At 35.9% G+C, this 15,524-nt stretch overlaps 1 protein-coding gene across 3 annotated transcripts in view; it reads left to right on the top strand.

The window, feature by feature from the left end:
• The window catches only part of col11a1a (collagen, type XI, alpha 1a), a 70,704-nt gene extending 56,026 nt beyond the window's left edge, over window positions 1-14,678 (top strand). For all 3 annotated transcript variants that reach the window (XM_079406830.1, XM_079406831.1, XM_079406832.1), the window contains 17 exons: window positions 158-265; window positions 591-644; window positions 837-890; window positions 1,606-1,659; window positions 4,126-4,179; window positions 5,125-5,232; window positions 5,883-5,936; window positions 6,073-6,126; window positions 7,099-7,206; window positions 8,065-8,118; window positions 9,406-9,441; window positions 9,533-9,586; window positions 9,681-9,927; window positions 10,395-10,507; window positions 11,586-11,654; window positions 13,056-13,289; window positions 13,372-14,678. In XM_079406830.1, the coding sequence (XP_079262956.1) occupies window positions 158-265; window positions 591-644; window positions 837-890; window positions 1,606-1,659; window positions 4,126-4,179; window positions 5,125-5,232; window positions 5,883-5,936; window positions 6,073-6,126; window positions 7,099-7,206; window positions 8,065-8,118; window positions 9,406-9,441; window positions 9,533-9,586; window positions 9,681-9,927; window positions 10,395-10,507; window positions 11,586-11,654; window positions 13,056-13,289; window positions 13,372-13,518 (1,602 nt within the window). In that variant the 3' untranslated portion in view covers window positions 13,519-14,678. The remainder of the gene's footprint in view (window positions 1-157; window positions 266-590; window positions 645-836; window positions 891-1,605; window positions 1,660-4,125; window positions 4,180-5,124; window positions 5,233-5,882; window positions 5,937-6,072; window positions 6,127-7,098; window positions 7,207-8,064; window positions 8,119-9,405; window positions 9,442-9,532; window positions 9,587-9,680; window positions 9,928-10,394; window positions 10,508-11,585; window positions 11,655-13,055; window positions 13,290-13,371) is intronic.
• The last annotated feature ends 846 nt before the right edge of the window (window positions 14,679-15,524 follow it).

The following is a 15,524-nucleotide window of genomic DNA, read 5'->3' as shown; positions in this document are numbered from 1 at the left end:
ACCTGTCAATACCAACATGAATGGCTGATTAACTCTTTTGAATTGCTTTATCAAAATGTAGAGCATGGCTGAACTCATTGTTCTCAGAGTGCTTTTGTTCATGGAGTGCCTCAGGGCTCTTTATTCCGCCCTTTCATCTTTGTTATATATGCTGCAGGGCCCAAAAGGTGAGAGAGGAGAGAAAGGTGAAGCTGGTCCCTCTGGTGCTGCTGGACCTGCAGGTCCCAAAGGACCCCCTGGAGATGATGGACCCAAGGGTAATCCTGTAAGTGTGACACAACTAGCATGGGATCTTATGCATGTATAAAAGGCATGAAAAGTTAGATGCCACTACAGCAATGAGGTGAGCCTTACTGAAAGAAAAAATATATATTTTAGATGGATTATGCTGATTAAATATGAGATTTCCAACACTAACTAGAAATTAAGTACTATATGTGTCCAAAATGAATAAAGATTGTAATTCATTTGAAATGTTACTGTGCCTCAGACTGATACATTTATTTTTCTGGGTCCTAATAATGGTTAAGGACATTTAAGCTATTGACACATCACTCTGTTAAACCTGTGTTTTCAATCTGTTACTACAGGGCCCTGTTGGTTTTCCTGGAGACCCAGGTCCACCTGGTGAGCCAGGTGTTGCTGTAAGTGCCAAAATCCATCACTAAAAGTCCTGTAAATTATTATTATTTTTTTAATTAAAAAATGGTTGTTTCGTGAATTTACCATTGATTTTGAATTTTTAAAATGTCTTTGCAGTGTAATTGTCAGCAAGGCGTTTGCTTATTTTTTTTAATTGTCAGTTTATTTGTCTCTGAAATATTGTGGATTATCAGGGAATAGATGGAGGCCCAGGAGAAAAAGGAGAGGATGGAGAGTCTGGTCAACCTGTGAGTATCAACAATATTTAGGTGGAATACCTTTGACTATAGTTTATTAAAAACTTACTTTGTCAATTATATGTTTGACTTTCATTATAATTTCCTGCTGTATGCATTAAATTACAGAGCATTGCTTTTTCCAATTGTATAAGTATATACAGTAAAGGTAGATTAATAAACTGCTTTTGGATATGCGGAAGTCAGACATAATTGCCTGAGCCTACAGTGGCAGCCCATAAATTGTAGTCCTTATTAACATTTAGTATAGTAATTTGGATTTTCCAGTGCAGGTAAATTGGTTAATTTACCATTAAATTCAATGTATCTGAATCTCCAGGTTTACAAATGTGAACGTCTAGCTTTGAGAGTCTCATTGCGAGGCCCATTTATAAGCTACAATTCTATGAAAATTTAATGAGGGGAGGTTTGTTTTGAGCAACAAACTTTCACAAAAATGCATACAGCTTCCCTTCTCTGATTATAAGTTTATCTTTTTAAATCAAATCAATCACTCACCTGAATAATTTTGCTAGATTGTATCCATCCTACACTGGCATGCTTTTGAAACCCCAGTGTCTCTTTATTGTGTTCAGTTAATTTCACAAAATTATAAAAGACAGTTTAGTTGTGAAAAGTTTAGTTTTAAACCTAAAGTCTATTATCTACATTAGGCTGGTTCAGTTGTGTTGTTTTTGATTCAATTTCTTCCTTCTCTCTGTTTTAGGGACCTCCTGGTCCTTCTGGAGAAGCTGGCCCACCAGGACCTCCTGGCAAAAGAGTATGTATAGTCTTCATCACTATTATATTTTAAGCAGCATTCATTTAGCAGGTTTTTTTCACCATCCTTGGCATGGAAAACAAGCTTTCTTAATGATCAATATTTAGTGTTTTCCAAGGAATACACAAAATAGTATTTCTCACCCCGAATGGATTAAATAATCTAAAACTGCTATTGATTTATTGATTGAAGATTCTGACCTGTGCAAAACAGTCACGATTTTTTTTAAAGACTCATCCTCATCAGCACAGATAATCGGTTGTTTTTCACCCCGGGTCGCACCATTCAACGGTAAACCGAAAAAACAAAGTCCTTCACAGGATGATGAATAACGCATACTAAATCATCAGTCTGAAATCGAAAACAGCATTTAAACGGCATCGGAGCCAGAACTCATTTCCTCCACTATAGTGATACATCTCTCTCAGGATGAAAGAAGAAAATCAGTCCAGACGTTATATTGATCCCGGGCCTGTTTGAGTGACAGCGATGAGGGGACGGTGGTGTAAAGGATGTTACAGAGGAAGAGGAAATATAACTGTCACATTTGGAACAGGAATTCGAAATCCTCTCCCACTGCCACATCAAGAGAAATTTGTTCTGCCAAATGACATCTCATCGCCTCTCAGAATATAGTGTTGTTTCGCCAGTCACAAAAATTACGCATATTTTTTTCCGGATGGAAAAACTAAACTTTTTCAATTTAGACTGTATTGAGGTGTTTCTCATGGCAATCCATTGAACCGGCAAGCAAAATATTATTATTTCCTCTTGTCTTGTGAACAATATTAATTTTACTGCATTGACACTGAACTTGCAGTAGATCCTTTGTGATCTTCATTGATGCACAAAGTCATATACTTGTATTTTAAATTTATTTATCAAATTCTAATGTGGAAAGCACAATGAAACTTTCTGAACTTTAAGTTAACCTATTTTGTGTAATTGGCAATGGCTGATTGACAGATAAGTAGGTGGTTTTTGCTGTGGTCCCGTGTTTCTGATATTTTGGACCTCGTATTTATTTAGTGTAGCACTTTTGACTGGACCAGCCAGAATGGATGTTAATATCAGCTATAAATAACTGCTGGACACCCTATAGTACCACTTTGGAGTCTCTAGGGGTCATGGACTGTGTGGTAAAGACTCCTACTATAACTATCAGGCAAACAGCTCTGGTTGAATTTTATTAGCCAGCCCAAGCAGCGCTGTGCTATCCCATTATTCCTCCATAAAGCTTTATAGTATCTCTTTGCAGACACACATCCATTATTCATGTAAAATGTAGAGAAAACACCACTCGCTTTACCAATATGCTTGATGGAGCTCTCCCTGGAAAAATTATACATCCTATCAGCATACGCGGATAGCAATGGCTGACCGACTGTGGCTAGAGAAACTGCCCTTTCATCAGCAAAGGTGTTTTAATCCTGCAAGAGGAAGACAGTCGCGGGAAGACTGATGTCATGGAATTAAGTCTCCTGCATCAATAATTCAGGCTAGAGCTTATTTTGCATCAAACACAGGGACGTTCTGCCTTCTCAGCATTTTACCGACTGCGGTTGGAAATAAATATGGAGATTCCTTTGCGTATTCTCTCTCTCTGTTTATTTCTTGGACTCTGTTCAGTCTTGGACCCAAGAGACTAGGGAGTCTATTAACTATCTTGAGAATTATTGAATTTGGTGAATCTTCCAGCTGTCATTAGTTGATTTCTTCCTGCTCTTCATTAAATTAAAATCACACAGGGGAGACAAGGGCAAATTGTCAAGCAGGTTTCATCTCAGTAACTATGTACAGTATAAGATCAAAAGTCCAATTAAACAAATGGATATTTTCTCTAGCAGTGGTTGTTTCAAATATCGAGTTCAAAACCCCCTTAAATTAGAGTTATTTTTTAATCAATTAACTAAAATTCAAATATTTTTCCAACAACCCTGTTATGTAAATACTTCAAACAAGGTTTAAATATAAAAAGTAAAACTAAAAAGTTTAAATCTGTTGCCAGGGCAAGGGTATTTTTCATAAATGTCAGACTGGTGCAAGCCGTCACATTTTATGTAGTAGAAATCTTTTTATTTTATATACTTAGAAATATTTGTGTGTGTTACATTTTTGCTGTTTCATGATATGTTTCCAATTTTTTCCCTGGATATAATGGTAGAAATGTTCAATAGCCTGTTCTTTAAGGAAATAGTTTTTGTATGCTCATTAAGTATAATATAATAAAGAAAAATATTCACTAAAGTAAAAAAGTGACAACTAGCCCAGATCACGTTTACAAATAACAGAATGAGTATATGCTCACACAAAAGAGCTTCAAGCGGATCCATTCGCCCATTAATAGCCATCAAGCAAGATCCCCGAAGTGCTACCGTGATGTCTCACCGTGACCTTTTTCCCATTTGTTTTATAGCCTAGCAGAGAAAAAAATCTCAAATAAAACGTCCTTTTCTCTATCCGCAGGGACCCCCGGGGGCTTCTGGAGCTGAAGGCAGACAAGGAGAGAAGGGCGCCAAGGTAACGCATCGTTCCAAATCAATTCAGCCCAGGCACATACCGCAGCCTCCACTGCCATAATTAAAGCACAGCGAGCCATGGGAGAAAAGCACATCTCTGACAGTGTGACTCACTGTTAAAACATGTGGAAAGATTGTCACTGTGGGACTGAAGTGTGTAGGCTGTGTTTTAGCTTTAGTTCATCAACTGAACCCTTATCATCTAAATTGCATATTTGAAGCATGCCGAGAGTTTCAATGTAATGTTTCTTACCTTTAATGAGTAATTTATATAAAATAATATAATAATTATTATATAAATATATCATATTTTTTAAGGTGCACTACTGTTTAAAAGTCTCTTATGCTCACCTAGGCTGCAGTTATGTATTTGGTCAAAAAATGGCATAAAAACAGTAATATTGTGAAATAGTATTATAATTTTAAATAAATATTTTCTATTTTAATATATTGTAAAAATTAAAAAAAATTCCTGTGAAGGTAAATCTGAATTTGTCACATGATCCTCCAGAATATACAATTCAAATATGCTGATTTGGTGCTCAAGATTATTATTATTAATGCTGAAAACAGTTGGTGCTTAACAGTTTTGTGGATAGGGTGCACATTTTTTTCAGGAGTCTTTGATAAATAGAAAGTTGAGTAGAAAAAAAAACATTACATTTTTTAATACAACAATGCAAAAGCTTGTTTATGTATAACAGTGATATTTTTGATCAGTTTATTTGCATCCTTGCTGAATAGAGCTATTAATTTCTTTAAAAAGCATAATATTGACACTAAACAGTTCAACAGTAGTGTGTATGCTTTCATTTATGTATTTTTTAATTAAATATTTTTTCATCAAAGTTTTCATTCTTTTTCAGTGATATATCAGTAGATATTGCATGTCAAATTTATGCATCAAAAAATCTAAATAGTTTCTATATTCCTCTCTTCTGTTTAGGGTGAGGCAGGAGCTGAGGGTCCACCAGGTAAAACTGGGCCAGTTGGCCCTCAGGGCCCTCCTGGAAAGCCTGGTCCTGAAGGTCTACGAGGAATCCCTGGTCCTGTGGTGGGTTCCCATATCACTCATAACCTAACCATCCACCATTATACATAGACAAATATACAGTGGCCCCAAATAGTATAAGGACACTTAAGATGCACTGAAAGTACTGTGAATTTAATATCATAAATGTATATATATATGAAACCAAGTGGCGTCTGCAAATATTTGATGTTTAACCTTTTCTCTAAACTTTCTCAAACTCATGAATATTAATTACATGACATGGCATTTTCCCAATAGTTCTTACTGATAACTACCCACCAATGCCAGTGTTAGTAGCTTTTGCGTGGTCTTAAAGTTGTTGGTGTACAAGATCAGCTATGATTCTTTTCTTTGCACTGTGGACAATGCAATTCATGCATTTTTAAGTGTGGCTTAAGTATTCAGATCATTTGTGCGGCCACTGAATAGCTAAATGCACACACACAGGAACAGAATTATATGAAACACCTCACAGAATACTAAATCACCTCTCTTTGAGTTTACAATCTGTATCTTTCTCTTGTACAATCTGTATCTGTTTCTTGTCTATTTGAAAACACTTTTTGTAGTATCTGGGCTATTAATCATTGTCCAGCCCACAGTAAATCAATGCCAGACCATAAGCAAAAACAATGCAATAATGGCTGTTGTAATTGGATGGATTTTCACAGGGTGAACAAGGACTTCCTGGTGCTCCTGGACAAGACGGCCCACCTGGACCAATGGTAAGAAAAGAGACCCCGTTGCCCTTGCTCGCTCTTTCTGTCTACCTTTCATCCTCTCTCTCTTTTCTATGTGTGTGTGTACATGTGGGTATATGTGCGCAAATTGAATTCTCACTGTTGGTTCTTTGATATTTAGGGACCTCCTGGTCTCCCAGGCCTGAAAGGAGACCCCGGCTCTAAGGGTGAGAAGGTGAGTGACATTCTATTTCTTTTCCTGCCATTTTTATTAATGTGGTGTCTTACATTTCAGAGAGGCTCAAGGTCAAATATAAAGACTAGACTTGGTCACTCCAGGAAGCCAGAGGAAAAGTTTCACAGCCAGGGGAAACGTTTAAATATAATATACAGAAGTTTTTACTTTTTTATTTTAAGAGTTATATACATTTAGGAATCCTCTTTGAATTTATTGCTGATTCTTAGATATTGAGTCATTAATTAAATATATATTAATGTTATTTTATACATAATAATAGTGTTTTATTGTCTTTTGGTGTCACAAGTTGGAGTAAAATATTTTATTTTATTTTTCATATTTAGCTATATAAATGTACTTATTTATATAACGCAAATAATATAATCATGACATTTTTCCAGTTATTTTATTTTTTTAATTTTTGTCCAATTTATTTGTCATACATTAATGAAAATTTATTTATGTATAAAATATTTAATTAATTTTTTTTCCATTTGTATTTTTTTCCATGATTAGCCATGAAAATGTATTTATTCATATAGTTTAAATATCATGTAGTTATTTATTTAATTCATTTTTTCCCAGTTAATTTATTTTGTAATTTATATATTCTATTTTTTTGTCTTTGTTTTATTTTCAGTTATTTTAGCTTTTCCTTTTTTCTTTTTTTTTTTTTTTTTTTACATTTTTGAGTTTTGTCTTTTATTTCTTTTAATACTTTTTTAATGATTAGGGTTTTTTTACATTAATTTATTCATTTTTTATTATTATTGTTTAACATTTTTCTTTACATTTTTAACATTAATTAATAAAAACTTTGGTACAATGTGGATTCGTTGTCTTTGATAATTTGGTAGTTGGGTCCAGGCTCTGTGCATAAAAACACTGCTGTCTGTACGTTTTGCATAAAAGTTGACCATCAGATCTTCTAATCTGTGACATCCACTATCATATGCGTTTTTCTTCCAGGGTCACCCCGGCCTTATCGGTCTCATCGGACCCCCCGGTGAGCAGGGAGAGAAGGGAGATCGGGGTTTGCCTGGTCCTCAGGGCCTTGCTGGCAGCAAGGGTGATTCCGTGAGTCACTAATGATTTATTTGTCCTTTCCACCCCACCACACAACTAATGTCGTACCTTCAGCAGCGCACCTATCAGGACTTCTCCTCCTGTAATGCTTGCAAATTAAAGTAACGACTGACTGAAACAATAATGTCTGCACTTATTGCATCTGTGTACATCATCATAATCGTGTTATGGATGAAGCTGTCATGAAAGGTTCTCAGAGCCAGCGGTAATTCTATTACACCAGACGTCCCCATCAAACACTAGCGCGATTACATTTTTTCAGTCGAACTGTGAAATGTTTGTTCTTCTTTGCTTCATTGAAGAACCATACAACACCTATCCAACGCAGTCAAACGCTTCAGCAAATATATAGAAAACCTTTGAAGCTGATTGAATAAACAATTAGAAATTGCATTGGACTTATCTAGCCCTTTTTTCAGTAGTTTAAATGCAACTTTAAACGCATTCTGGTTAAGCCTAATGAAATTGTAGTCTCCCCTTCGATGAGTTTGGAAAAAATTTAAAACGATGCCATCTCACTAACATTTCCCACTAGACAGATTTGCGATCTGTTCCTGCGTTTAGTAACAGAGGCTGCATTTCTCCCCACAGAATTAACTCAAAAGTCCTTGACTCTAATGGAGTGTAATGATCAGTGTGTAATACACACCAGAGGATTATGATCAGCAAGAGTCATTTTCATCTCTGTGACAAAAGAATTGTAATTTTAAAGACAATTCTAAGAGAGAAAATGAATCTCGTCACCTCACACATTTGTAAACCGATATCTAACATGCTTGTCTTATAGATCCATTTACAAATCAATCACATGAAGTTCTGCTTTCTAACCTTCTGCTCTTTAAACTGTAGGGTATCGGTGGTGCTTCTGGTCCGATTGGTCCACCTGGTCCTCCTGGATTGCCTGTGAGTCTTTGCTCTGTTGCTGGCATATTGCATTCAGTGTTGAGCTGTTGTCAGATTGAACAGTTTCTGAAATTGTTGTCACATGATGTATTTTAACCATTAAAATAAAAGAGCTATTAGATATGTTAAAATTAAGACAGTATGAATAGTAATATGTTTTAAGTACATCAGATTATTCTTAAAATTGTAATTAAAGGACACATTAAATTGATTAAAATTGACTATAAAAGGCATTTATAATGTTACAAAGGCTTATATTTCAAATAAATGCTGTTGTTTTGAACTGTCTATTCATCAAAAAAATCCTTAAAATTATTCAAATGATTTCTGAAGTATCATGTAACACTGAAGACTGCTAAAAATTCAGTTTTGCCATCACAGGAATAAATGAAATATTATTTAAAATAAATTAGAAAACAGTTATTTTTAATTGTAATAATATATAAAAAAAAATTTGTTTTTACTGTATTTTTGATAAATGCCTTGGTGAGCGTAACACAGTGTCCTAACTTACACACGCTGTGACACTCGATAAAAGGTATCTTTTCCATGGTAATCAGAGTTTTTGTCCTAACTAGCCGCGACAGCGACACGCAAAATTTCGAATTTAGGTTTCTATGTCCGCGACGTCACGGCTGGAACAACAACATACAAACTATGCAGTCTATAATGATCATGTGCTTTATTCAAAGTTAAACGTGTCTAATATGAGTTTAAATATCATTTAGCGTGACTTTATAGCCAAACTGAAAGCAACAACAGATAGTTTACCTTAGATCTTGAAAATAAATTAAAGCAAATATGTCCGTTAAAACTGTGAACTCACAGCGAACCAACAAGTGTTTTCCATTACAAAGATGGTATCAGTCACTCAGTATGTACATTTAATGATGTTAAAAAGGCTTATTATTTATGAATTAGATTATAAACGTATCCATTTTGTTGTGAGTGCAGTGCGCTTCCAAAGAGAGCCCGCCCACACACGCTTTTGATTGGCTGTGATATTTGATTGATCCTGTCACGTCGCGTCTGGTGTGGACAGACAAATTGTTTGTCGCTGGAATCTTGTCGCGTCGCGTGTAGTTAGGACACTTCTTTCAAAAATAGTTACAAATAATACAGACTTCAAACTTTTGGACGGTTGTGTGAATTGATATTTCATTTTTTTAATAAATTGAAAAATTTGCACACAAATTGTAATTTTAACTATATTTGGCTGGCTCAACACTTAATATATATAATGTTTTTAAGTCAGTGTTCACAGAATGCATTTCCATTTTTCTTTAGGGTCCACAAGGCCCAAAGGGATCCAAGGGTTCGTCTGTAAGTACCAATTTATCACCAATTAATTTGAAGGGCTAGTTATAATAATAATGAGAAAAGGGCTTATGATTTTTCAATCTTCTTCCTGCAGGGTCCTGCTGGTCAAAAGGGAGACACCGGCTCAGCTGGACCTCCTGGTCCTCCTGTAAGTCAACTTCTGCCCGCTTCAAGGAGATTATTATTAATTATATAAAATGCAGAAGGCTCATGGAGCGTACACTCATTTTGTCATTCCGTAGGGTCCACCTGGTGAGATCATCCAGCCTCTGCCTATGCAGAGGCCCAAGAAGTCCCGTCGCTCCATCGACATGCAAGCAGACGAGGCTGGCACCATGCTGGACTACGGAGAGGGCATGGAAGACATCTTCAGCTCCTTGAATAACCTCAAACAGGACATCGAGCGCATGAAGTACCCCATGGGCACGCAAAACAACCCCGCACGCAGCTGTAAAGACCTACAGCTCGCTCACCCAGAATTCCCAGACGGTAAGTGAACGAGATGGGGGGTAAAGGAGACACTGTCGAACAGATAAATCAGGAAAACATGCAGCGCTTGCTGGTTTCCAAGCTACTCAGTAGGTATTGGCTGTGCTTCTAAAATTCTAAGCCTGATTTGAATAACAGCAGCAGCAGTCGAAGGCTGATTGGGAAGATGTTTAGCATTCTGTGGACTCCAGCGAGAGCTAACCTCTCCCTCCCAAATCATGGCTTACAAAATGCCAGCTCTTACACTGACCTTTCAGAGCTGGTTTTACCGCACTCGCATTAGCCTGCTATTTTATTTACACAACGCATCGCCACTGCTGATGCCCGTGAAGTGTGTGATTTTAGCTCCGGAAATGAATAGAAAGCCAGGCAGAGATGCAAGAATATCTCCGTATATGATCTAAATTATTTCCTACTGTACCTGTGGTCGTTCTAGACACTGATGTCTGATGGGTTTTTTCTCCCAGGTGAATACTACATCGATCCCAACCAGGGATGCTCCGGGGACTCCTTCAAAGTGTACTGTAACTTCACAGCGGGAGGCGAGACCTGCATCTTCCCTGATAAAAAGTCAAATGGAGTGAGTGGCATTCTGAAACACCCTAAGGATGAACTGGCCAATAACAGCCAGACAAGATCACAACATCGTCACATACAATGGGTTTTCTCCTAAAGACCATATGAGTACATGAAATAGGAGTACTAGCAAATAATGAGCTGTAGACACTGATAACTTGTCTGAGGTAAACGAAATGCTAAATGACATTTTGTTTACAAGCTGTATTAATGACATCTTTCCGCGGTTGAATTGAGTGATAACGTAGTAGTAGTAGCCGTTTTTTGTCACTAGTCACAAGTACCAGCGAAATTAGCCATCAACCTGTCCATACATACACAAACATACATACAATATGACAAGGGGTAGACAGGACAGGAAGACAGGGAATTTTGGAAGATAATACAGCATAAACATGAGGAAGGGAGAGGAGAAAAAATATAACCCCCAGACTATGCTCCTGCGGGAGTACAGTGTGAGAACAGGAAAAAAAACACCTCAGCAACAGAAGCACATAATCATAACATAGACATATGACACGTGAGGGGTGAGATGTTCATTCATGTATATTTCGTGAAAAAAAAATGGAACGATTTATTAGGTAGATATGCGTACCGAACCGAAAGACCAGTACCGAAAATACCGATATATATATACCGATTTCTCCCGAGGGGGATATATATTTTCTTTGGAGTGAAATATAACGTGGATATGTATTTGATTGGGAGATTCATTTGAAATGTAAATATGCACTCATACAACAGTTTTTTGCTTTAGTTTAAATGTTTTGTCTTTGCTACAGATAGTAATGTTCAGATCCGAAAAATATTTTTTTTTTAAATTAGATCAAATTTGAGTGAAAACCTCATTCTCAACATTAAAATAATCTGCTGTTCTCATGCTGTTAAACAAATCCGTATATTTCAGTGAGATGCTTTTTCATTTCATTCCAGTTGCTGGAACAGATGCTGTATGAAAAATAGCTGGGTTTAATTTTATTTAATTTTCTGCTAAAGTAAATTTGCTGCTCATTTAAACTTTGCGCACAGCTGGTCTTTTGCCATTATGCTTTTTTCACATTTTTCTTTGTGTCGTCTTTAAGGTGAGAATATCTTCATGGCCCAAAGAGGTTCCTGGCTCCTGGTTCAGTGAATTTAAGCGTGGCAAAATAGTAAGTGCACTCTCTCGTTCTTCTTTCATCTTCTCCTTTATGAAAAACACCATCTAGTCCTTCGAAAACTAAAAGGACCTGAGTGGTCTGCTTGGTCTTTTTTCTTTACTCAACCAATGGACAGACATCAGTAAGAGCACAGCTTTTAAAAGATGCTGTCACTGCAGCCCTGGATCCATCAACAAGCCGAGCACACCCACACCCACAAACACACATACTCACCGCATTTATATTTGATGCAGTTGAGAGTTATAAAGGTGCTGCTGCACCTCTGTGAAACACGCCGGCGTTATGTTTCTGGTGTCTGTTCAGACTGTTTTCTACTTTGTCAGAAGAAATGTTTTTTCTATTATTCAGAGTTCCAACTTTACCAGTTTTAAATCAATGTATTGGTGTCTTTGATTTTTTTTTTTTATTATTCACAGTTCCAAATTTACTAGTGGTGCCAATGAAAACCAGTGACTTGCTTTAACGTTAATACCAAATGATTTTTTCCTCATCTTATAAGAACTGATTATGAATAAAATTGCAACTTATTAATGCAAAAAGATAACTCTAGACAAAAATTATATTATATATTTTTTTATATTATATGTATTAAATTGTTTAGTCACGATTAATATTGTGATTAATCGCATCCAAAAAGTTTTTGTTTGCAATATATATGTGTTGTTTATATTATGTATATATAAATACACACACATACAGTATATATTTTGAAAATATTTACATGTATTTACATGTCTATATTTATATTCATATAATTTATATTATAAATAAATATACTTAATATAAAAAAATAATATATTTTTCTGGAATATATACATGCATGTGTGTGTATTTATATATACATAATATATGTATGTGTACTGTGTATATTTATTATGCAAACAAAAATGTTTATTTTGGATGCGATTAATCGTTTGACGGCACTAATTATATTATATTTATTGTATATATTACATTGTAAAAAACAAATCATAATAAAAAAAAAATTATGATTAGAAAATTTACTTATTAATAAAATGTAATATATTTAAAAAGGGAAAATAAGTCTATTTTATAACTCATTATTATTATAACTATAAATATATTCATCTATATACATATATGTTCCACTATTTAAATTGTTGTATAATGTCCAGCTATTATTCAAGATTAAAAACCTAAGTATTTTTTGTAAAGGATAATTAGTGCTGAATAAAATAAATAAATAACAGTATTATTATTATTATTATTACTACTACTGTTTAAACTGTTCCACATATATAAAAAAAAAAAAAAAAAAAAACATTTATACAAAAACATATTTGATGAGCCAAGTGAAAATACTGCTGCTCAACAAACACTTAAATGTTGAATCCTGCAAACCTTTCTATTGTTTTTGTTTTCACCCTCAAGCTTTCATACGTGGATGCAGAAGGCAACTCGATAAACATGGTCCAGATGACCTTCCTCAAACTACTGACAGCCTCCGCCAGGCAAAACCTGACCTACAACTGCCACCAGTCGGTCGCCTGGCATGACGCCACTACGGACAGCTACGACAGGGCACTACGCTTCCTCGGCTCCAATGACGAGGAGATGACATATGACAACAACCCCTTCATCAAGGCCCTGTCAGATGGCTGTGCGGTAAGTCTTCCATCATAAATTGAAATATGCGTCATTTAAATATGCAACGCACATTTCTGACTGTCCTTCTCTCGTCCTATAGGTAAAGAAGGGCTATGGAAAGACAGTACTGGAGATTAACACTCCCAAGATCGATCAGGTTCCGATCATCGATGTGATGTTCACTGACTTTGGGGATCCTAACCAGAAATTTGGATTCGAAGTTGGTCCAGTCTGCTTCCTTGGCTAAAAACACAAACGAAGAACAAAAAATACCAATAACTTGGCAGGGTAGGACGGGTTAGCGCACGAGTCAAGACTTTTTTTCTTGATCTCATCAAACCATCAAGCCCCTGCTCCTGCCACATGCAAGTTTTGAATTAAAAAATGGGGGTAGCGAACACGTCTTACCTTGTATGTATGTATTACCCAGGAAAATACTTGTTGCCCTTGTAGGGCAAGGATCACATGAAACCTGTTATGGAACGAAAAGGTGAAGGACAACGTCAAGCCAAGGCAATCGGTGAACCTGGGAGGTCCACGAGACGGAGAAAGGGAGTGCAAAATCGGTGCAGTGCAAAAAATAAAAAAAATTAATTAAAGAAAAAAAGACGACAACAATGGTGCTTGTTCAAAATACAAAAAAAGAGGTGCTATGAGAAAGAGGATGTATTTTAATAAAACTGTAATTATTATTTTGTACATTATTGTTGTTTCTGAATCCACTTTCAAAACTTGCATGTGTATCACAATTGCATCTGGCTCTTAATTTCCAAATCCCTCACGAACGTTTATAAGTTATAGAACTGAATAAATAAAGAATTAAATAATGATATTTTGTGGATGAATACTGTGTACTTATTATTAAGCAAATAAAAGACAGCATTCAAACAGTTCCCTATTATTATTGTAATGTAAGTCCTTTGTATATATTGACCATCCCAAAGTCGCTCGCAGTTCAGCCCGCTGAACACCTCAAGAGGAAGATTCAACAGCACATGCAACGCAACTAATGTTGTCTCCTGTGCTTGATTTAAGTAATCTTGCCATTCATTCACTTTAATTTAATTTCTGCTTGTTATTTGTTTGTTTTTAGGATTTTTTTTTCAGTTGTAGATCGGTCGCATACCTCAAACTATCTTGAAAATAACCATACCGATGCAAGTATGGTGTGCCCTGTATATAACTTGGTTATACAGTTAAGTTTATATATTTTGGGTGGGGATTTTTTATTTTTTTTTAAATGGGAAAAATACATATCTGTTAGGCCTCTTTATGTTCGAAACCTTCTGTGAATGCAATGCTAAGGCCTTTTCGGTGACCCATTTTTGTAACTAAAATGAGAAATTGTTTTAAATGTGCTTTTTATGGTTCATTTCATTATTAAAAACTGGATTCCAACCAACCATGAAACTGAGTTGTGGATTGTTTGTTTGCTTCGTCAAGTCAGACCGTTTTATGGTCTGTTTGGTATGTGCATTTGTGTTATTTAGAAGGTTTTAAATGACAAATGACATCTGTGCAATCTATCTGACCGATACCTTCAGTTTGAAAGATGCCATTTTAGAGCCAATAAGTTAGCTGTAATATCCCAAAATTGCATTGGTTAAAATAAATGTTTGCTAACTCATGCATAACACGTTGTTTAATTAATTACTTCCTGTATCATTCATCATGCATTACAGCTCATTAGCAGGTCATCTGGGATGTCTGAACAGGATAAGAACAGCGTGTTTACTTTAGAAAAACTTTCATACTCATTTCATACAGGTCCCTCTGGCTCCTTTCCTAATCGAGCGCTGGAAGCTACACAATCTGATGGTACCTACACATGGAGTCCCATTAGGCACTGCATTTAATACGAAAGCCCCATCTCCATTTAAGACCTCTCTCTATCCGCTGTTTGATGTCTGTGTATCCTCACCGGTTAGATCAACAATGAATTCTCTGCATTATTATTGGATATCTCTATTCAAGCTTTCAAAGGAATGCCAATTTGATATTTTTCTTTAGGCAAAGACTTTGAGTTTGCCATTTCACCATGAGCCTTTGTGGCAGGCATTCTCTGCTTAGCATTTAAAAAGATTTTCAAAGGATTTGACTCTCTCTGGATGGACTCCATTTGAGCAGCATCTCAAGAACTTTTCTGCATGACAGGGCTTCAAACTACTAAAATATATGAGGTACGGTGTTACGTTTGGTAACCGTGACTTAAAAATATAACATACTTTAAGGGGGAGAGGTGTTATAATTGAG

This window comes from Barbus barbus (assembly GCF_936440315.1).
Source record: "Barbus barbus genome assembly, chromosome: 44".
Lineage (NCBI taxonomy): Eukaryota > Metazoa > Chordata > Actinopteri > Cypriniformes > Cyprinidae > Barbus > Barbus barbus.
The sequence above is the reverse complement of the archived record's forward strand: the minus strand, read 5'-3'. Positions and strand labels throughout refer to the sequence as shown.